Here is a 22,591-nt window from a genome sequence, read left to right on the forward strand (position 1 = left end):
TGTTGAACTATCAATTTATTATAAACAAGTCAAGTAGGAGAGAAATAGCAGCTATTCTTATCGACACGACTAGCATGGTCCCGTCAAATAATGAGCCAAAAACAACATCTTAGAATAATGCGAGGGATAATGAGGCAGCCCTGAATTCTCAAGTTCCCGTCTTACACAGCAGCGGACATTTTAGTTTTTACTACACGCTCTGGTCTTTGCCATCTTTTTTCAACAATTTGGTTCACAGTTATTTAACTCAACATTGGCAATCATAGTGAATTGATGTAGCTTCTACAACTATATTATCACATTATTCTGTTCGTATTGTAATAATACCTTAGATTTGTCATAAATAGCATAAGTTGTTTTAAAGGTAATTTTGGTAAAAAGCGGTTTAAAGATTTGGTTTCAGCTCATTGAACTTTGAACTTTGTCGCGAAAACAAAGAAGAAAGAAAATCGTGAGCTGAAAAAAAGTAAGTGTTAAATAATTTTTTCAGCACCCTAAGTCTCTCATTAGTAGTTATTAATGGAGTAATTCCAAGATCAAAGTTATTAATTTATAGATTTAAAGAAAAAAACGTTTACCGAAAAACAATAAAAACTGGTTTCGGTTCACAAGCAAAAGTACCTTTCATACCATCAAATTTACAAATTAATGTTCAGCTGTCGTAGATAACTTGCTGATGAACCTATAAACTGACGTCGGATTATTCCTACATAATAAAATAGTAAAATAAGCTGCCATTGCAACACTTGTCTCTGAGTTGATTGGGTGGGATAGAGAAGCAGGGTGGGTCTGGGATAATATCAACACGAACAGTGGAACAACCAGCAACAAAAACGGTGACAATGCCGATAATGCTATATTCTTGTCTAGTTGATCAGAATAGTACTTTTTCTACTGTGATACACACTGCAGTTCATTGAGAATGACTCATTTATAGAGCTACTATTATTGATATATGAACAACCTTCTCTCACAGTAGAGAGAATGTCCACAAAGCCTTTCAATAAAACGTTTTGTATGACCAGCTCTTATCAAAATGTTTCGTTGTTTTGTAGTATTTTGTTGCCTTGTTAAATATCTTTTGATAAAGTAAAAAATATTTCAATGCTGTTTATCAGGTCGAGAGTTTATAGTTTTGCTTTATTTTAATTTGCTGCCACGACTTCGACAGCGGCCACATTGAAAATTATTTTGGATTTTTTTTGGAAAATGTCTACTTTGAGTGTTTTGTTGTGTTTAATATGTTTTGAATAGATTAGTTCCTACTGGATTTTTTTAGAACTCAAATCTGTGATAATCATGTCCCAGTTTTAGCGGCACTTTCTCCGCTATGCTGCCATTGACAGACAGAGAAGAGACAGCTCTCACAGGTTCTCATGGACTACTTCATAGGTGTAATCACTCTATTGGTCTTTATTTGGCGTGTCAAGAATGCGTTTGAATCTGAACAACGTTTACCTAATAACTTAAATAGTATTATCTTTGTTGGGTTAAACTATATCACTCAGAGATGCTACAAGCATAAAGGAAAACTTTGTTAATAAATTACTTCTAATAACGTACTAGTAATTGAGGCAAACAATACATGCTTGGCCTTCTTGTCTCATGTTTACACGACCACAAGCAATTCTCTCTAGCAATTTACCTGCACTTTCAGAAAAGAAAGTGGAAATTAAATTTCCTCTGCTTCGAGATGCTGGCATTTTAATTCCCCTGACTCTTTTGTTGTTAATTATGCCTTTCTGTCTAGAATATTCACTTGCCATTAGATTTCCAGGTCTTCTAGGGACGTGGGTCGTCTGCAGCCTGCATGATGAGCAGAGAATATAAGATGGCTGTAGTCATATTTTCATTTAAGATAGCTTGCTTAATCCAATGACTATCTCTTTAAATTTTTCATTGCAAACAGCAAGGTTACTTCCTCCACTGTACTTTAGGAATGCTCCATCTCCAATTCTGGATCTGTCTGCTGTTCACAAGCACTGAGGGTTGTGAACTCTATGATATTCCCAGGACTCCTAGATTGAGCTAAACTAACTACCTAAAGCATACAAACAAAGACGTAGAGCAGTGGTTCCTAAACTAAGTTTGATCGAACCCTAATGGTTCGGTGGGTCAGTCTCAGGAGTTAGGCAGAGATCACGACACAAAATATGTTACAACATATCTTTGCCAGCAATTATTTTTGAGTATGTTGGACATAAAAACGAAGACAAGGAATCAACTTGTCTTTGAAAATGGTATTAGAGTCGTACTTGTCAAGGTGAAGCCATGCATTTCTGAACTTTTCTCTCAAAGGCTACAGAAGAAGTCACACTGATTTGCAAGGTGATGCTTTCATAAAAATATGTGCAATTTTCTGTGAGTTCAGGCATTGTATTGTTTTTTTCTTTGAACACAGCGATGTTAATGCAAAGTTCATTTTGTGCCCCAGTAAAACTTATACTTATGTTTTGAATGTGAAAAAAATCCTATTTTGTTTTTCAATACAGAGTTCGGTGAAAACTGGTAGCTCAGTACTGCAGTCCAGTACTCAGGGCGCAGTCCAGTACTCAAGGCGCAGTCCAGTACTCAAGGCTCAGTACAATACTCAGTACTGAGCCGTGAGTACAGCAGTCCAGTACTCAAGGCTCAGTCCAATACTCAGTACTGAGCCGTGAGTACTGCAGTCCAGTACTCACGGCTCAGTACAATACTCAGTACTGAGCCGTGAGTACTGAAGTCCAGTACTCAAGGCTCAGTACAATACTCAGTACTGAGCCGTGAGTACTGCAGTCCAGTACTCAGGGCTCAGTACAATACTCAGTACTGAGCCGTGAGTACTGCAGTCCAGTACTCAAGGCTCAGTACAATACTCAGTACTGAGCCGTGAGTACTGCAGTCCAGTATTCACGGCTTTGTACAGTGTGCTTGCTACTCTTACCAAAGTTTGAAAAACAGATTTCAGAATGCTGAGCCAACAATCAGGAAAGAATCTACTCAACTCGCTAACAAATAAAGCGAATCACTGAGACTGCTTCCGCTGCCTCTACTTGCTGCTTTTCTCTCTCTGTCTATCTTTACAATCAAACAACATTTCATTTGCCAAAAGAAAAGATGTCAGTTTTGGAGCAAAACAGATGAGGATTAGCGATAAGGTAGAAGGCATTATAGACCAGCTCTTTGTATCCGCTGGGCAAATATAATGAAGCTTCAGTCACTCCAGCATCTTAATTATCTCAATCACAAGAGCTCACTACCAAAAATTTCCCGATCAAATTTCAACTAATACCTCTTTCATCCGAACTACTTGAAAATAGTTTATTTTAATTGGATAATGTTTGAGACTCTCTTTGCACTGATGGGTGTCATGCACAACACAATGGGCTTGATTACTAAGGATGGATGTCACCTCGATATGGAAGCTTTACAACTCCCGCTGGAAAGAAACATTAAGCTCTGCAAGTTTTCCACATTTACGCATTAGCCGTTGGCGCAGGCACGTGTCTGTTATTACATAATAAATGAAAAATAATTTAGGAAGTACATGTATGCTTATCTATTTATAAGAGCAATAGAAGAGTTTAAACGCCATGACAAGAAAGGCAGGTGTCTCTAAAGATATAATGACAACAGGGAATGTAGTTGATACCAAGTGAAGACAGGTGTCGATTAAGCAGATGTGACAGTGAGCAACAGGTTGCGTGTCATGACAAGTAGAAACATTTATTTGCTACCACCTAGGGGGTTTTTAAGGAATCTAAACTGTCGGTTGTTCTGCCATCGCTAGGCTAGCGATTGTCGCTTGTGTTTGCCTATCAGCGGAATGAAAGGCTTTGTCAGTGACACTTCCATAAAAGCTCATGGGTTCTCTTACATTTTCCACTTGAAGTTGTCAACATCCAGAAAAACTAATCATTCGTTGTAACACCAATGAACAAGCTGAGAGAAGTTGAAAATTGTATCACGTCATGAGGCAACTGCAGTGCCTACTTTAAGCTAGACGAGCTACTCTAGTAATCAAAGATGAAAGGGTAAAATGTACACACACACACAAGTTAAATGTATGCATTTGTTTAGCCTGTTTAAATGGCAGTGTGGACCAATTGCAGTGCACATAAGTGGCATGGTGTTGACCAATCATGACATAGTGCTAACCTATCACAGAACAGTACTCATATGCGATATTGTGTTGACCAATCAGTTTTTATAAGCGATATTGTGTTGACCAACTAGTGTTCGTAAGAGATATTGTTTTGACCAATCACAGTGTTCATGAGTGATATTGGGCTGACCAATCAGTGTTCGTAAGTGATATGGGTTGACCATTCAGTGTTCATAAGTGATACTGTGTTGACAAATCACAGAACAGTGCTCATATGAGATATTGTGTTGACCAATCAGTGTTTATAGGTGATATTGTGTTGACCAATCAGAGTGTCTATAAGTGATATTGCTTTGAACAATCATGGTTTGAAGGGTTTTCAAAAGCAGCTAAATATTATATATTTTTATATCAAGTATGCCCTTTTCAACATAACATATCTTTATCAGCAAATTAATGTACAAATATTTTAAACACAAACAAAAGTGGTGTAACAGATAAAAACAGGAAATGGATAATATCGACGAATAAAAGTATGAACAGCTAAAACAGCATGCAGAAACAACAGCAATTATATCTATCTAACATTAATAAGCAGTATAATACGTAAGATTGGGATGAAGAAATGAAAAGCACATGTGTAAGCAACGTCAATAAATGAATGCCGTAATTCTTGTAATAGTGATAGAGAAGAACACTACATTTAACAGAGTGTGTGAGTAAAGTAACTAGAGCAGGCCCGTAATAGGAACTACCTGTAGGTAGTATTGTGGCCAATCAACCATGTTTTAATAGAATAGCCAACTTTGTGGTAAACATGTTAGGAAAGCAAATACCAAAACTACCAATAAAAACTGGTATGTTGCTGGAGCAAACCCAAAATTCCTGAGCCATTGGCAACACTACCAAGACCAGGCCATTAAGGAACCTTCCTAGAATGCTGCCCGATTCCATACAAACTAGGACACCTACACATGATTACTCAACATAACGTGGTCTTGTCATTCCTAGAGTAGTAGCAATATAACTGGGAGTACAAACACCCCATACGACAATGTTAAACAATGACGAACAGTCTTTTTATGCGGTAGTAAAGAAATGACTCACTTTTGCCAGATAATATTCAGGCTTTAGGAATTTGACTTTTTGACAAAAGACGCCATTAAAAGGGCATGAAGAGAAGCACAAATGGTATGAAACAGAGGCTAGCTCCTTCTTTCAGTTTTTCTTGTTAGGAGGCCACCACCGCGTATGGTCTTCCTCCTGGTATAGGATTTATTGCGAAACAGAGGCTAGCTATCATATATACATGTACATATATATCAGAATGATATGTTTGATGCCACAAGAACAACCATAAATTCAAGTCCAAATAAGAGATAATATAATTGTATTTGATATTATTCCAAAATAACAATAGTTATCGAATGCGAAACTTAGTGAAACAACCACGAATTATGCTGCATAAAGCTAGAAATATTTAATTCAAGATAAAAGATATATACAAGAAATATAGTTTTACAAAACTGTAAAAATATGTTTATTAACTGGGTAGATCCTAACAAACCAGCATGAACAACTTCGAATAACACCTACATATATTACAAAAGTTTTGGTACAGTGAGAAAATGTTAAGTTACGTAAAAACTACAATATTTCGTTTACATCCGGACTGTGTAACTAATGTCTCTGTGAGAATTAAGGCATTGCTACCCAAAGCAAGACTTAAATCTTGTCTTTATATTGACTCAGTTGGCCTGGTTACACATCAAGAATGCCCCTTTCACGAATCTATTGTAAGTCTGAACAAGTAGTAGAATTGTCTCCCCTACTCTACACACGATTTACCAGCCACTAAAAGTGAGAATGAGTATTACATGATTAAAATGAGTGCCTTCACATCAGGCAGCAACTGAACTTTAAGCTTAATAAAATACAATTCATCTCTTAGAGACTTGGATGGTGGCTGCCGGAAAATGTTCATGACCCAAGCGCTTCTAGCTGGTAATCCTCAGTTTAGCCATAACCATAAAACTGCAATCTAATAGACCACAAGGCCCTGAAGTCTTTGTGTCTAGCTATTCCGAACACGCCTTATATGTCTGAGTGCATATAGTCATCAGTATTTAGTTCTAATGTAAAAAACTTTAATCTGCGTGCAACCTTCTGAGTTGACCTTGAACGCTTTGAAAACTGACCTTGAACTTTCTAAAGAGAGAACTGGGTAATATATGAGATCAACAAAGTATGCTATCAGATAAAGACAGTGGATGAACAGAAGCAAAAGGACTAAGACACCGGCACCTTTTTCTCAAGCCTTGTCAACTTCACCCCCTCTTTCCAGTCTAAGGAGTTATGACATTTTCTCTTCACAACTCCCAAAGTGGCTGCGACCTGATTTTCTGTTTTTATCGTTTCCTTTGTTAGCCCAAGTGTGGAACTTGATCCATCAGATGCACTCTTTGCTGTTGGAGGTAAAAAATTTTTGTCCACGCTGATATTGCTAACGTCAGTCGGAAGAGGGTACTTGTGAGTTGAAGTTAGTATAAGAGTTGGAGCGGTAAACAGTGGAACAACAACTCCTAGTTGGTCACACAACTCCTTCATAACATCATCTATATAGCTGTTGATTACAAGGTCTGTCTTCTTGTGGTGTTTGGTGTGTTGCAAGTTGACAGTTACAATCTTACCTGCAATACACAGACCCGAGCTATAACCTGATAAGGTGGATATTCAGGCAAGTCTGTAAAAAGCTAGAATTATAAATTACTTCAATACAGTTCATATGGCTACCTACCACCAGACTTCTTGCATTGAAGAGGTAGGTTGCCTGCTGGTATTATTTGGAGAGAAGAACCAAGCACAAGATAGACATCTGCTAACCTAAAATGTATGGTTACATAAGCATAATCAATACGCAACTACACAAAATCGGAGTTGTCTAACTTTTACACAAAAAGCACAACTCTCATTCACAATGTTTACTATCCTTTGGTAGCACATAACAAAAGCAAATGTCTAGCACACACCTGTACATTAGTTCAGTGACATGGAACTGTTTACCAAAGTTAAAACCCATTGACAAACTCGCCCATTTGAAAATGCCTAACATTCCGCACATTTCACTTGATGTAGCTTCTATACATGTATAGGTTAACCGTTACAGCATGACTAAGCCTTAGTTCTTAAAATGAATACGCAATAGCATGACATGGCTTTTCACGTAACTAAAATAGTACTACCACAAACTCTGACAATCCATGTCTGTTTGTGTCTACACCCACCAGGTTTCGCGCCAGCAGAGATCTGATGTGGCTACAATGTTATTCAAATGCTGCGGTGGCCAGACTAAGTGGTTGGTGCTCAAAGCCTTTTGTAATTATTATATATCTAACTGATTCATTTAATGAAAAATGAACCTATTTTTACGTTTGAAATCACAAAAAGTCATATTGCTTCCATCCTTGACCAGTTTTTAATCAGAATAAACATAGTTGAATTTCAGTATAAAGTTATTGCAAGTATTTCAAAGAAACATATGCAATGCTTGTTTCATCTTATGTCACCAAGTTCTACTGGATTACTAACACTATACTTTTCAGCACACCTAAACAACACTGCATCAAGACAGGGTCAAACGAGAGCATTTGGAAGAGTGCGATCCAGCTAAACGGTTTCTAATAATGTAGTGGACTAAATCTTGGTACATCTATGACTAGCCTTGTATTAATGTAAACACTGTATCCTGGTAGCCGGTAAATCTCATCTGGATTTACAAGCAACTCACATCAAAATATAGGGTGACCTATTTTAATATAAAGCATAAAATCATGTCAGTATTTTGTGTACATCCCGAAGTGAAATTGACTAGCTGCAAAATAAACAGCTGTGTGATGGAGCTATTGCTTTCGCAGGGTAGCTATTGCTTTCGCAGGATAACTATTGCTTGTGCAGGGTAGCTATTGCTTGTGCAGGGTAGCTATTGCTTGTACAGGATAGTTATTGCTTGTACAGGGTAGCTATCGCTTGCGCAGAGTAGCTATTGCTTGTGCAGGGTAGCTATTGCTTGTACAGGATAGCTATTGCTTGTGCAGGGTAGCTATTGCTTGTGCAGGGTAGCTACTGCCTGTGCAGGATAGCTACTGCTTGTGTAGGACAGCTATTGCTTGTGTAGGATAGTTACTGCTTTTGCAGGAAGGCGATTGCTTGCAAAGCTAAATGTATATATTTATGATTTGACTGACCAACCTAGAATTATCTGTAGCTTTATCCAACTCTTCATCAGGTAGGGCATCTTCCCAGTCCAAAATTGTATCACGCATTTTACCCCTACAAACACCAGACAGATTGAGTTCTTACTAGACGAATGACTCGTGGAAACAGCTGGATGATTAAATCTAACACTCAAAATATTTTGACTACAAGCCTGAGGCTTACTGGCTATTCTAACCATGAGTAGCTCAGTGAGTAACTCAGCTATTGCAAAGTGAGTTTGAATTAATAAAGAGCAGCCATGACCTAGAAGTTTAGGTCTTAAAAAATAACACTGAAAGTGCTAAGTAGATTCAAGCGTTTGAGCTGAAAAATCATAAAATGTGATGGTCAGTCTTTTGCCTTATGCCTAAACTACAACCTGCGGCAAGTATATATTGCTATTAGCTGAATTCCTGGCATTGAACAAGTAATAAAAAAATTCTTTACACAAAAAATTTATTTTGACATCAACATATACAACATTTACCATTCTAACTTATATATATATAACTTAAATATAACTTATATATAACTATATATAACTTATATATATATTTACCATTCTAACTTTTAAATGAAAGTGTTTATTTGTTTCTGTCTGCGCTATAAGTTTAATCCAGTTTATACTATTTACACATATATTTATAGCATTTTGGGGAAGCCTGGGCACATATATTTCTTCTAGTACACTAGCAGTATTGCGCACCATGAAATACTGGCAGGTGTGATAAAAACGTCAACAAGTATTCCATAGTATGGCAAAGTGACCGCGTGATGTAGTGGTTAGTGAATCTTTCTACAAAACCAGTGTTTCAGAGTTCAAATCCAGTGCGAAGCGGTTTTTCATTCCTATAACTTTATGGCTATAACTAGAAACACGGCAAATTGATTTATATAGAATGGTGCAAGCCTGCTGTTGCTAACGTAATGGGCATATGTATATGCTATGTGTATGCACCCCATCCTCAAAGCACTATAAAACTCAGCCTCGGTTTCACATGTGGAAACAACATTTCAGGTGCGCAGCGCCATTTCATTTCCTTTGTGAATCGGTCACAATTAAATAGCTCCGAATCGACACCCTTAGGTACAGATATATGAATATACCTAGAGTCGAGAGTAACGTTAGAACAAGGGTAGGCAAAAAGTGTCCAGCCACAGTGGCATAGCATACCAGAAGGAATGTGGCTCAGCAGTACAAGCGAAAACATTTTACTCGAATAACTCTAGCCTGAAGGAACAACTAAACCCATTGATAAAACACTGTAAGAAGTTTCGCCAGTACCCACCTGCATTTGTTGCCTCTTTTTGACATTTGTTGACAGGAAGCACCAGTGCGCTTAAGTCCCATAGTTTTGGAAGATTCACGTCTGATAACCTATAACCAGCCAACCATTCCTTCTGAGTTTTATTTCAAAATCTAGGACTTTCTTGTCTTCTTTGGACATTATCTTTGGGTTTTGGGAATTTTCTCAGAGGGAACTTAAATTTTCAACGGCAAAATTGAGAACGAAAGATGATATTATTATTCATTGTTTATTATAGCTGAATGTCCGCTGTTGCGTAGATAACAAAAAAGGTTTTTCATACAGGAAATTAATTTTTGCTCAACATACACATAATTTACCATTCTAACTTTTAAATGAAGGCGTTTTGTTAGTTCTGTGTGCTGTGTTTATTTCTGTGCACTATGTTTATTTCTGTGAACTGTGTTTATTTCTGTGTAATTTATACTTTACCGGCTGCATTGGCTACTACAGATCTCTCCTGATTGTAATAGTCTTGTTGGCCATGTGAGTTTAAGCATTTTTTTCACGTATGGCTTCATGCATAACGCTGGTCCCAGTGTTAAGCGTGAAGCCAAAAAGGATTGGCATGTGTAATAAGTATGTGCCAATTTATTCCATTGTATACCGGTTTGACAGCGTGGTATAGGCAGTTTGACAGCGTAGTATATTGGATAAATACTTGTCTGCACAGCTGGAGGTTGCGAGTTCAAATTCAGTGCGCAGTAGACTTTTCATTCCTAAAACCTAATCGCCGTAACCTGACACGCGGACAGACAAACAGAACACAGACAAACATTGAGATATATACAGAATATTATTCATTATACTGTTGTTATGACAAATGGATATGCCCATAGAAATGAGGACAAAGAAGCCGGATAAACTATGTCACACCAAAGCCTTATTTCCATTGGCTTAATAATATTCGCCATTTCATAACAAGCTAGTTTTGATAAATTTTACCTAAATGTTGCTCAATAATTAAAAGTCAGTCTGAGATTGACAACCAGTTACCTCACTTATAGGAGACCTAGAGAGGCCCACAACCTCACTCTAATGAGAATACTCTACCGAGTACCACAGAATTATGGGTACCTGGATCATAAATCATGAACCACTGTTATCAAGCTAATTATAACAACATGAGATGATAACTCCAAAACTACATGTAGCTTCTCTCCTAGTTATAGTTGACGTGATAAAATGATAGGGGCTGTTGATAGTTGTAGGCACAACTGTAGAACTATCCGTCATTTCTCCGACTAAAAAGTCTACTTCTTTCAGCTAGGGAGTCTATTTGCTTATGAGATTTGACATAAGAGTGATTGTGGTTGGACAATCCTTCTAACACCGTCTATGGTCCTTCCGTGGTTCGAATCACTGCCCTACTGATTTCATGCCAGAGCACTGACCACCGAACAATGATCACCGGCTGCTATGCTCCAGATAGCAAGTCTAATGGGTACAAACTGATGCTCATTTTTATCAAGGCTTTATTATTATTTTTATGTTGACTAATAGATCAAAAGTGACAGCAGCGGGTTTATTCAGAGGAACCTGAAGCATTCGCAAGTTTTTCAGTCAAATTCGATTTACAGTCACCTCTTCATCCACCATTTTTGACATACGATCCAAAACTTGAGCAGATATTTGACTCAGCATTCAAAGTAATTCTCTCAGAGCATTGCAGTTTGGGAAAAGAGTACATATATACGCAGTTCTCCTTAACTTTAGTTTGTTCTATGGCATTTGAATAACATTAAAGGGAGCATCATACCTTCCTTTTATTGTTTTAAAATCACGGATATCAAGAGGCTGGATAAAATGATCGAATATAAACGTGTAAATTACCCAGTGTAAATATGAAACATATAAATAGGTGCAGCATATAAGTTCATGTAGTCTAGGTTAGACCGCTAAGGCTATACCTGCATTAACTTGTCTTTGATGTAAGGCAGAAGTAACAATAAACCAATCTTATCACTGATTATAACTTCATTAGTTTAGTTCTTCGCTTACAATTTACATTTTCTCAATTAATTTTTTTACATAATGATACATCCTATATATATCATTATTCACTGCAATTATCATCAAGTGTTTGAGTTTTAAGATAAATGAAATGCTGTGTGTTATTATAAAAATATTTTTTCCAACAAAGAAAGAAAATCTCGGAGTAGATGAACTTTTTAGGACGCGTGAGACTTGGCAGTATATTGATGGCCGGCTAGAGAGATTCACTCTGAAAACTAACTCTCTGGTATTCCAAACTTTCAGAAAAGTTGGAGAAATACTTTCTAGAAGCTCGGAGTGATAAGCACTATTTAATCATGGGAGTGCAAATCCGAAATATAAAAATAGTAAATTCCATGCGCCACACTGCTCGAGTGCGCATCCTTCTGTGCAGCATTGACTCATTATATGACAGAGTACCTGTTACAGTGCTCAATGAACATATATCCCTATGCAATGTGGACTTACCATATGACAGAGCACTTGCTACACTGCTCAATGAACAGGGGCCTATGTAATACTGACTTACCATATGACAGAGCACCTGCTACAGTGCTTAAAGAACATATATTCCTAAGCAATGTTGCCTCACCATATGACAGAGCACCTGCTACACTGCTCAATGTACATGTCATCAGTAATATTGACTCACCATATGAGAGCACTTGTCACACTGTTCTGTGAACATATCTCCGTGTAATATTGACATACTAGCTCTAGGAAATCCACTTCTAAGATGTAAGCCATCAACATTTTGTGTAATGAGGTGCTTCACAATACCTGAATATATACAGAGAATAAACGTTAGCATCCTCAATGTCTTGCTTTATCATAATGAAAGCTTATTGAAGGACAACAACAATTGTGAAACAAAAAAGAACAACAATGCTATTCCCATCCTCAAAGACACACACCGTAACCACCTACTATTCCAAAGTCACAAATTCTGTCTGTTCAATCATAAACTTCTACCGTTTTGAAAATGAACCCTCTCTAACTATATATATTTTGGAACTATGTGATGCAAGATATTTGTAAACTGATTCGAAATATTCCTGAAAATTAAAAAATAAAATTCAAGTTCATGAAATATGAACCTCAACAGGCAATATATTTTGTTGTAATAGATAATATTTGTTAATTTAAACTTATTAATATAGTATTGTTGTAATTGAATAATTGTTTTTCACTTTTCTTTTATGTGTTGAAGATAAAAAATTTCTGTGTCGCTGATTTCGATCAATATTTTGACCAAATTTATTTACAGAAGAATACCAATTTGTGAATTATTGTAATAGAATATCAATGTTAGTTATATTTTTACATCAAACTATTCTACAGGTTTGCTATAAAACAAATGACAATACCAACAACGTATAGTTGATTCAGCTAGGTTACTAACTGCTATTCCCTGGTGATACAAAGTGATGGCAACATCCAGCTATACCTACTACAAGCAATAACCTTTGAAAAAAAACTCTTGTTTTATTCATATGCCAAGGTCAGAAGATGTCAGGGTCAAAGGATGTCAAGGTCAGGAGATGTCAAGGTCAGAAGCTGTTAAGGTCAGTGGATGTCCAGGTCAGGAGATGCCATGGTCACGAGAAGTCAACATCGGTAAGATTTAAAAAGATAACTATTTGTGAGATCATAGCCTACGAGTTCTATTCGGTTTGAAAAATGTGTAGCTGTGTTGGCGATTATATGTAATCAGTAGTACCATGGACGTAAGAAAAGTTATGTATAACATTTATAACATTTGTATAACATTCCACCACCGAGTTAGGAACTGCGGGCTAGAAATTCACAAATAGTTATCTTTTTTAAATCTTACCGCCAAGATCAGAAAATGCCCAGATCAGAGGATGACTAGAGACAGATTATTTTCATGATCTGAATTATTAGTTCTTAACAAGGATGCGCTTAGTCAAACTTAAGGCTTCTGTAAGAAGGTTGTAGTCGATGAGAGGTCTCCAGTTTCATAGCTCATGTCTGCTCATACTCGCGAGTTAAATCCAACAACATAACTGAAAGCTACGCATGCTATAGAATTCATTAGAAACAGAAACACCTGTTATCGTAAGTTGATAGATATGAAACCAACTATCCATTGAAGGTGTAACAGAAAGGTTTGATGTGACCATCCAACGGAACTCATAAAACATAACGGACAACCCATTTTTAAAGCAGCTAGTTATGTTATAATTCAGCTCTTATTTGCGCAATCGATAACCCACCAGCCTTCTCCAGGGCCACGAGTGACATATGTGCAAATGAAGCATGGGCATTGTCAAATGTTGTTGCAAATTTAGGCTCCAGACCCTTTTCCTCCAAAGTCCAAACACCTAAACCAAGTATAGTACATGTTATATATAGCTAAATATTTAAACGAAACCCAAAACATACGGTCAAACCTTGAGACAAGAAATTAATCCCTATTTACTTTGTATATTGAAATCATAGTATCAAATATTTCTATAATATTTTTATATTGTATTTTATTGGTTACAGAACCTGGAAAAATTATGAATAATGCAAATGACTACAAATAGCAATCAAACAATTGCATTATATAAAACTATTATGAGAAGTGAGTGTAAAAATATAATTTAGGGTATGTATAACACGCGAGTTAAAAGTTCAATTTGTGATTTTACAAAAGCATTATTTCATAGCTTGTTTCGAGGCAAATTTTCGACATTCGAAACTGCCACACTGTAGGAGATGGGGTATCTTTCTGAATCTGCCATATAATACTTTTATATACCTGCAGGACCTCTAAAGTCTGGAATACCAGTTGAAGTGCTGATCCCAGCACCTGTGAGTACCACACAGTGCTTGCTTTCCTTTACTAAACTTGCCAGTTGATCTACTTTCTCTTTAAGCTGCTCTTTCGTATCTGTGAACTCAGGTTGACCACATTTGCCTTTATGAGCGAATGGTGACAACCCGGCAGCGTAGTTTACAGACATAACTACAAGCTACACAATGGTCTGAAGTAACTCTCTGTAAAAAATATTCAGACAGGCTACGATAAACTATTAGAAACTTTGAGCTGGGTTTTTGTACATTTAAAACAACCGGTAAATTAATTATAAATTGGACTGTTCGGTGACCCTACAACAGAAATAGTAATCTAGTTTGAAGGGCTTTGTCTAGTAAATGTCAAGGACAATGGAAGTAAAACTTTGTTGATGACAAAATTATCCAACAGCTATGATACTTTGATCGCAAATTACCTAGTTTAACAGAAGGTGTCACAACACAAGTAGCTTGCCAAAATAACTTGGTTACCAAATACAAGCTGGTGTTCTACAAAATCGAAGTATGATATGCATTCGAAGCAAAAATTGTGCATTTACTAGTTTTAGAGTTAATACTAAAAGCCATTTGTTAAGCCTAAATTAACTCAGACCTGCTGTTTGAGTTTGCCGATTCCTGTGGACCCAGCACCTCGACTAGCTGCTGTGCTACTGCGCATGTGGGCCTCGTCACAAGTAGGAACTAAGCGTTCATTTATTTTGAATAATAATTTTAATATAATAACTATACCTTTAGTTTGCTTAATGTCATATTTTTAGTAATTGATGAAATAAAATACACACACAAGTTCCTGCCCATTGAGTAGAAGCTTAACATACAGGATGAAAATGCGAATTTTATGCAATAAAGGCTGAGTATGACAATACTTTGAGACTACAGACAGCTAATTTTTTATTTACTATGGTTTACTCATTAAGAATTGGGTATGTAAAGAAAATATGCATCAGCATAAATTTGTCATCAATACTGCTGACAGGGTTGTACTGGTGAAAAAGGGGCTGTAAAAACCGTCACGGGAAAAACTGTTTTTACTAGGTGATTCGGTCAAAACTGAGAAAATCTTTTTTTTTGTTGCAACCTGTTTTGTTTGACCTTAATCTGGTATTACTTCATATTACAGCTCTATATAACATGTTTTGATCATTTTGCAATAGTTATTAGTTGTTATAGAGTAGTGCAAGCATTCCTTGCAGTAAAAGGGAGCATATCATATATGTATACATTACAACAATTTTTACGGATATAATATATTTTGCATTACGTACAAGTGTAGGTTGAGAAAGCATAAGTATCACCCGAGCTAAAGATACATGTGTAAGAGGAGGTTGCTCAAGTGCAGCAACATCCTCACTCTCGACAATGCAACTTGTTGTGCTTCTTGAGAGCTACATGTTATTGGTGAGGCCGTCGATGTTAAGGTTTGATGTTTAGTTATATGTCTTCTCATGCGATCAGCTTTTGCACTGACCTTAGCATTGCAAAACTTGCATTCAACATGTGAAAGTTTGTCGTTCACATATATTTTATTAAAATCAGCACATATTGGGTTTCTCGGTCTATCTCCTGGCATTGTGTAAAATGGAAATTACAAGCACTGTCCACAGTGGAATGAAAACTATGAAGATAGTTGTGCGAAACTGCTATTCATATTTACATAAACCCATTAGCCATTGGCTACTAGCCAGTGCCCTTGTGAACTGTTAGGACTAGTTGACTGAAGTTAAATTTAACAGCAAACTTCAAAAGGTCTCAAAATCTGTGAAAATGGACAGACAGACACTGATGGTTTTAGATGAGTGTTCAAGAGGATTATCTGATGAAAAGGAAACCAATTACAATGAATTATGTTGAGTCTCACAAGTCTCTCTCAAACCATCAAGCTAGATTTCTATTTTAACTCAGTCTCCATTTGATGTCATTGTTGTAGGACATACTTCAATATATTAGGTATTTATAAATATAATATCCTAAATAATTAAATAATACAATCCTAAAATAATTGTTTCTAGTTTGGCTCCGTTTTTACCAGTTTCGGACGGTATTTACCAGTTTCGAACAGTATTTACGTTTGTCCCAGTTTTTCCCGCTGTCCTGGTAAAAACTGTTTTTCCGGGCAAATTGTACAACCCTGAAACTGCATGAAGAGTTAGTGCAAGGAGTAAAACTAAGATTGCTTGTTTTATGCTGATAGAATGAAACTTAACGCAAAACATTCGCCTAATAATCGCTGATGCCTGTTCTATGAAAGTAGCTGTACCAGATTATTACGAGCTGTATTGAAGTGCATGCCATAGTAATGTCTATATCAGAGGTGATTAAAACATTTAAATACTCGCATATCCGAAACAAATCTCCTTGGAATGAAGCTTTTATTTTGTTTGGACTACTGAACAAAATATTCGGAACCTAATTTGTAAAACTAATTTATTTAGAATTTAAAGTTGATGAACAGCTCAAATTGTTACGAAAAGTGCTATTATATATCTGTTAACGGGCAACTTATTGCCTATAAAATAGAAGTACATGTTAGTCTAGCTGCTTGTTTCTGTTACCGCAAAAGTTTTAAGGCCTAGGAATGTGTTAAAAAACATTTTCATGAATGATATTTACAGGCAGTAGATCTATCAATGAACAATTGCAAAATGACAGACAGTACGCACAGAGAAGCCAACTCTTTGAATAGAAACTTTTTCCTTAAATTTTCCTCGTTTCAAGGTTTTGGTATGATGATATGTTCTTAATTTATAGTTACGTTATTTAATTATAATAGTGGACATCATTAAAGAATATATGTACTTAAGCCAACTCATCAGACAGTAATAACTTACGAATTATTATAAACAAATCATTTCTCATTCCAAAAATAAAAGAAAAGCTGATAAACTGCTTCTCAGATGTAATTCTACTTATCGATTTAGTCAAACATCTTTAAACATTACTTTATGATTTAGGATTTGCATTACACACATCATTCAAACGATTTAATTTATTACTACTATTTGAAACACAAAAACAATTGCATTTCAAATAAAAAGACATTTAGATATAGCTCGAATAAATGTATATATATATATATATATATATATATATATATATATATATAGTACTTTATTGGCAATAATTTCATTTCACAAATAGAAATGTTTTTCAAATTAGGCCATACAACAATAGTAAAACAAAAAAAGGGAAAAAGCAACAGTTAGCCATTAAAATTGAATAAATAGTCTGACAAATAGTGTTTAAAATGCCTTACTCTGCTAAGAGAATGGATATTTGGTGGAAGATTGTTAAAGCAGCTGGCAATGACATTTTCAAAATGATTGTTAGTGATTGTATGCAATTTGTTCATATCACGTAAGTTGAAATGAGTTAAGAACCTGTAATTGTCGTGTAAAAACGAGGACACAAACCATGAAAAATCTTGAAACATTGAATTGAAGTAAAATTTATGTAAGTAAATATTTAAAACACATCTTCCTTTGGAGGAGCCAAATAGTGAGCAATAATCGTTGAAAGCTGCATTAGTTGATAGGGCTACTCAAGGATAATAATTAAAAGAACTTGCTAAACAAAGCAATAATTACTTATAACCTTAAACTCAACCATGTATGTATAGTTTCTATTCATACAACGATAGCAAAAAGATAAAAAGCCTAGAATTAATGCAGCATGTAGTTTCGATAAATCGCAAACAGAAACACCGCGCAGAACATAAAACTCTTAAATCTTAAACTCAGGCTAGAAGCATCGCTATGACCTTGACATGAAATATTCATATTCACGCCTTTTTAAAACAAAGTACTTTATTTTCCCGAGATGCAATGCTGTTGTGCCGCAACAATGTAAACAAGGCTGATAATCTTATTGCAACTTCATACTCATCCATTTACATATTGATTTAACAACATAGTTTGAAAGTGGTGAGTTTGCAGCGATTCAGAGTCTCGCAATAGCAGTAAGTGCTTCTAACATAAATTTATTTAATTTAAAGTAAACTTTTTCTCAAGCGTTTTGCTAGGCAATTCGTTACTAATATATTAGTAGAAGCAGCGGAGTTATGTAATCAAAAGAATATGTTAATAAAGGTTTTTCCGCTTACTACTCAAATATTTTACTGGCTATCAAGTATTTAATGCTGTTGAAGCGTAAAATTCTAAAACAAAAAGCCGTGTAACACAAAAGTTAAAATCAGTTTAGTAGTAAGTTTAATGGCAACAGTAATAGTGATGCAACAAAAAGCTTCTATCGTTAACTAAAGTTCAATGTTCCCACAAAACAGTTCAAATTATGTTTAAAGTTTTTATTTTCTATACATTTGAATGCAACAAAAGCGTTTGAATAGCTATAGCGATAAGAATTTGCAGCTACAAAATCATAAAAGTTTATCAATCTATGCCGAGGTTTGGAAGGTCTGATCTTTCTTACCAGAATTTGTCTCTTGTATGCTTTCTTTTTGACAGTGAAAAAGGTTCTAGTTTGCTTTACATGTAAAACATTAAAAATAGTAATTTGTGCATTAAAATCTGTAACATAAAATAGTTACATTTTTGCAAAAAGTATTTAGAGTATTTATAATTGGATCAGCTAAAAATGTCATTTCCGTATAAACAATCTCTTGAGATAATTATCAGTAAAGCCAGCTGCTGCAGCAAACTCAACAGCATTCACCCAAGAGAATGTTATCACTTGGAGCCTATCGAACCCTCAATAGTGATCGAAGTAGGCTATGACTATTGGACTTTTGTTTTACCAAAACAGATCCATGTTAAAAACAGTTTAACCTTTTCACACTATTGTTTTACATTGTATCATGCTGATGAAAATCAAGGTAAATTGAAAGTGCAGGTCAAGCTGCGGCAAACAGGTGGGCTAAACAAGATCTATAAACTGCTGGCCAGACACCAATTAATATATATACTAATAAAATTTCAGGTAATACTTGGAGCGATGGTGAGGTGACATAAGCCACTGAATTTTTCCCACTGAAGCACACAACTAAGCACTCATCATGGTTTCTCCTTTGGAAATAGAAAAGCGAAACCTGGAAAGCTCACTACTTTTCATGCAGCAGGAGCATTCTGGCACATTGAAAGCTCTCCACGAGGAGATCAGCAAACTTCAACGAAGATGCAAAGGTAGGACATGTTCTCTGTGTTGAACTTACCTTAGCTCTGTGAAAATCTTAGACGTCTCCAAAGCGGCTCTATATATTAGGTAAAAATAGTTTATGCAAACTGCCTGCTAGCACAAACCATGTGAACTGTAAAATGTTGATTCACGCAGCCAGCATGAGCATGTATTTTAACCACTAGATTGCTCATTCGGAGAATTAATTTTTGGAGCTTAAAATGCAAAACTATGCAAGTGAAGCAAATAATAAAACAAAGCTAATTTGTTAACAATAATCCAATCTCTAATATTTTTGTTCTTTGCAGAATTAACTTTTGAGCTTACAATGCAAGACTACACAAACGATGAAGCAGAGAAGCAAGGTAAGATTGCACCAGTGGCTCATACAAAATTTCATAAATTAAAATCCAGCAATACCAATGTCACTCGTAAGCAGTATTTGTGAAAATGTGAAAATTTGTTCAAATAATTTTTGCAAATTGGTTCGCTATTTTTGGATAAAACTCGTTTTGCAGTTTGTGTCTGTCACCAACTGCCAGATGTGTGAGAGATTAACTAAACCCACAACATCTACAGTAAGAAAATGCCAACACATGCCTTTATTTCAGCAGATTTTGAGTAAATATGCGGTTCTGTTAATGGCAGAATTCCAGCATACAAAATTAAAGGGTTGTCTAGTTTTGTAGGTATTAAAATTAATCAATGATAAAAATCTATTTTTGCACATATTCTATGAAAACTTGGAAGAGTGAGGTTTTTCCTCCAACGACTATTTATGAAATTGGGATTATACTTGGTTTAATACAAGGATAGGCTAGATCTCAAATAACATAAGTTACTTGCGCAATACAAACATATGCTTTGAATTTACTAACACCACAATTATATTCACCAGGTGAAGAAGACAGAGTTAATCAATTAGAGGCGCTGGTAAAGGAAAATGAAGAAAAACATAATCAATTGGAAAGAGAATTACAAAAGAAAGATAAAAATGTAACAGATCTCAAACGACAGCTACGGAAAACTGAAAAGTCATTTGTGGAGGAGTTGAAAAAGAGGGATCAACAGGTGCTAGCTTTGAAGATGGATTTAGATAGTAAGAGTAGCACAATTGCCTATCTAACGACAGAAATGCACAAATTCAAGCTTACTCATCTAAGTACTACAAAGCAAACAAAAGACATGACTGATCGGCTTCAATCGCCAACCATGACAGATCGCAATGAAAAGCTCGAGTCTCACCGAGTAGTCTCCGCCAAAGACATTAGGTCAAGGCCAGTGACTTCCAAAGGTACAAAAAGAAGGCCAGATGCCGAGGTGTTTTTAGCACACGCTGTACAACAAGACACAGAGGCAGAAAGCGTAGCAGTTAAACCCATTCCTCCGGTCTTACCACCCATAGTAGGTGGTGATGAGTTAAACAAAAAGGTATTTAGTAGAAGACAACAACTTATTCGAAGAAGACTTGATCTCAAATCTCAACCAGAGTACAGCAAACTCGCAGTGGACAAGATAGCTTCAACCGCTAACACTTGGGTTCATGAGCCCAAGACTACAACGGAATAGCTGTATTTCACTCTGTACAATCCTTGTCTTTTGTTATTCATGTTGGTAGCATTGTAAATTGTATAATAAATAGAAAATAAAGGTGTCTATTTTAAAATTTTATTAATTTTCGAGGACTATTGCAATTGTGCACCAGCGCAACTGGTCTAACCCAGCATAAGAAAATATGGTAAATTTACAAGTAATGTACATTAAATGGTAGTCGTGTATATGAATAAACATATTCGCGAATCTGACTAATATACATGGATGAGGGACAATAAATTAAAGAGAGATGCATGTGGAAGATATGAGCAAAGGACTACAGCTTGCTGCACTAGCACTGGCAGCTAGACATTATGAAACAGGTGCTCAATTTATGTACATAAACAATTTGGTACTAGTTTCAGCCCAAATCTAACAAATGTATAGAGCATTCTCTTGCACTCTGACAGAGGGGAAATAAACATTAGTGTCATGCCACTAAGCTTAAGCAACTTTGCCTATAACAATTGCCTCAATAGTGGCCAACGTATCATTATCATATCATCAACATATCATATCAGTCGGCCAAGTTTTCATTACAATATAATACAATAATGGAAGGCTTGTAGAGTAATTGGAGAATGACAAGGTAGCAGCTACCTCCCCTGACTCATTAGCTCACTGGGCTATGAGATTCTGGTCTATGTTCAGGTGACTCCTTAGTTTCACCTTCTGGTAACGTTTGACTGTTTGCTATACTGGAAGGACGAGGGCTTACAGATGCGGCCCTGAAAGAGTTTTTACTACACCTACCCTCAGACTGCAAACTATCCCTATCCTCTGGATTATCCAATGGAGGAGTTATAGCACCAGCTCTTTCTTCAGAGCCCTCCGATGGCTTTCTTGCAATCCTATCCGGCATACTAAACTGAGAACTTGATCTACCCTCAGCGGGTGGGGTTCCTACAGCGCTTCCCTCCCCACGAGGTTTTATACTCAAGTCCTCCGGCATTTCCTCTTCACCACTATCTTGTGATTTAGTCACAGTAGCCGAGGCTTTGCTAGGCTTAGGGTTGTGAGGAGCTGGTGACCGCTCCCCAGGTTCTTTGCTAGTCGTGGCTGCTGAAGCCGCTGCCTCCACAAGGCCTGCCGCGGCAGCAGCTCGTGCATATTCTTCCATGACGGCCATGTTCATACCAGACATGGCCATTATCCTTTCTGTCGCCTCAGAATCTAATTCCCCACCTACTCCAGTTGCTGCGAGAGCGTTAGCGTCTAGACCTAAGAGGCCATTCAGCATGCCTGTAACACCACTTGATCGTAAGTCAACCTCACATTCTAAATTGTAGAACTGATCTGCTTTAAATGTAATGCTTTAGCGAGTTATCAATCAAATCGCACAACAACCTAAAAGCAATTACTACTTAATAACTGTTTATCATCTGTTGCTAACTGCAATTACTACTGC

At 36.4% G+C, this 22,591-nt stretch overlaps 3 protein-coding genes across 4 annotated transcripts in view; 1 reads left to right on the plus strand and 2 right to left on the minus strand.

Moving 5' to 3' along the window:
* Nucleotides 1-5,342: 5,342 nt before the first annotated feature.
* On the minus strand, nt 5,343-14,744 carry LOC137391031 (NAD-dependent protein deacylase sirtuin-6-like). The gene is made up of 7 exons (XM_068077370.1): nt 14,408-14,744; nt 13,878-13,985; nt 12,293-12,420; nt 9,628-9,716; nt 8,333-8,413; nt 6,882-6,967; nt 5,343-6,774 (listed from the first exon to the last, which is right to left on the minus strand). The coding sequence occupies exons 1-7, from the start codon at nt 14,610-14,612 to the stop codon at nt 6,374-6,376; spliced, it is 1,098 nt and encodes a 365-aa protein (XP_067933471.1). The 5' UTR covers nt 14,613-14,744; the 3' UTR covers nt 5,343-6,373.
* Nucleotides 14,745-18,294: 3,550 nt separating this feature from the next.
* LOC137391032 (coiled-coil domain-containing protein 92-like) lies at nt 18,295-21,255 on the plus strand. 2 transcript variants are annotated; one of them, XM_068077372.1, is made up of 4 exons: nt 18,295-18,418; nt 19,396-19,598; nt 19,899-19,955; nt 20,489-21,255. In XM_068077372.1, the coding sequence occupies exons 2-4, from the start codon at nt 19,472-19,474 to the stop codon at nt 21,157-21,159; spliced, it is 855 nt and encodes a 284-aa protein (XP_067933473.1). In that variant the 5' UTR covers nt 18,295-18,418; nt 19,396-19,471; the 3' UTR covers nt 21,160-21,255. The 2 variants fall into 2 exon arrangements, with proteins under 2 accessions (XP_067933473.1, XP_067933474.1); XM_068077373.1 differs by having other exon boundaries at nt 18,324-18,383.
* A 541-nt stretch (nt 21,256-21,796) lies between these two features.
* The window catches only part of LOC137391030 (chromodomain-helicase-DNA-binding protein 8-like), a 28,706-nt gene continuing 27,911 nt past the window's right edge, over nt 21,797-22,591 (minus strand). Inside the window, exon 36 of the mRNA XM_068077369.1 lies at nt 21,797-22,425. Within this exon, the coding sequence (XP_067933470.1) occupies nt 21,797-22,425 (629 nt within the window). The remainder of the gene's footprint in view (nt 22,426-22,591) is intronic.

The sequence above is a fragment of the Watersipora subatra genome, chromosome 3 (genome assembly GCF_963576615.1).
Source record: "Watersipora subatra chromosome 3, tzWatSuba1.1, whole genome shotgun sequence".
In the NCBI taxonomy this organism is placed as follows: Eukaryota; Metazoa; Bryozoa; class Gymnolaemata; order Cheilostomatida; family Watersiporidae; genus Watersipora; species Watersipora subatra.

Coding starts and splice junctions, on each gene's coding strand:
- LOC137391032 (XM_068077372.1), top strand. CDS start 19,472: ATGGTTTCTCCTTTGGAAATAGAAAAGCGAAACCTGGAAAGCTCACTA. Junction 19,599..19,898: donor ACTTCAACGAAGATGCAAAG/GTAGGACATGTT, acceptor TGTTCTTTGCAG/AATTAACTTTTGAGCTTACA. Junction 19,956..20,488: donor CGATGAAGCAGAGAAGCAAG/GTAAGATTGCAC, acceptor TATATTCACCAG/GTGAAGAAGACAGAGTTAAT.
- LOC137391031 (XM_068077370.1), bottom strand. CDS start 14,612: ATGTCTGTAAACTACGCTGCCGGGTTGTCACCATTCGCTCATAAAGGC. Junction 13,986..14,407: donor AGACTTTAGAGGTCCTGCAG/GTATATAAAAGT, acceptor TACTTGGTTTAG/GTGTTTGGACTTTGGAGGAA. Junction 8,414..9,627: donor AAAAGAGGCAACAAATGCAG/GTGGGTACTGGC, acceptor TGGTGTTTGTAG/GGGTAAAATGCGTGATACAA.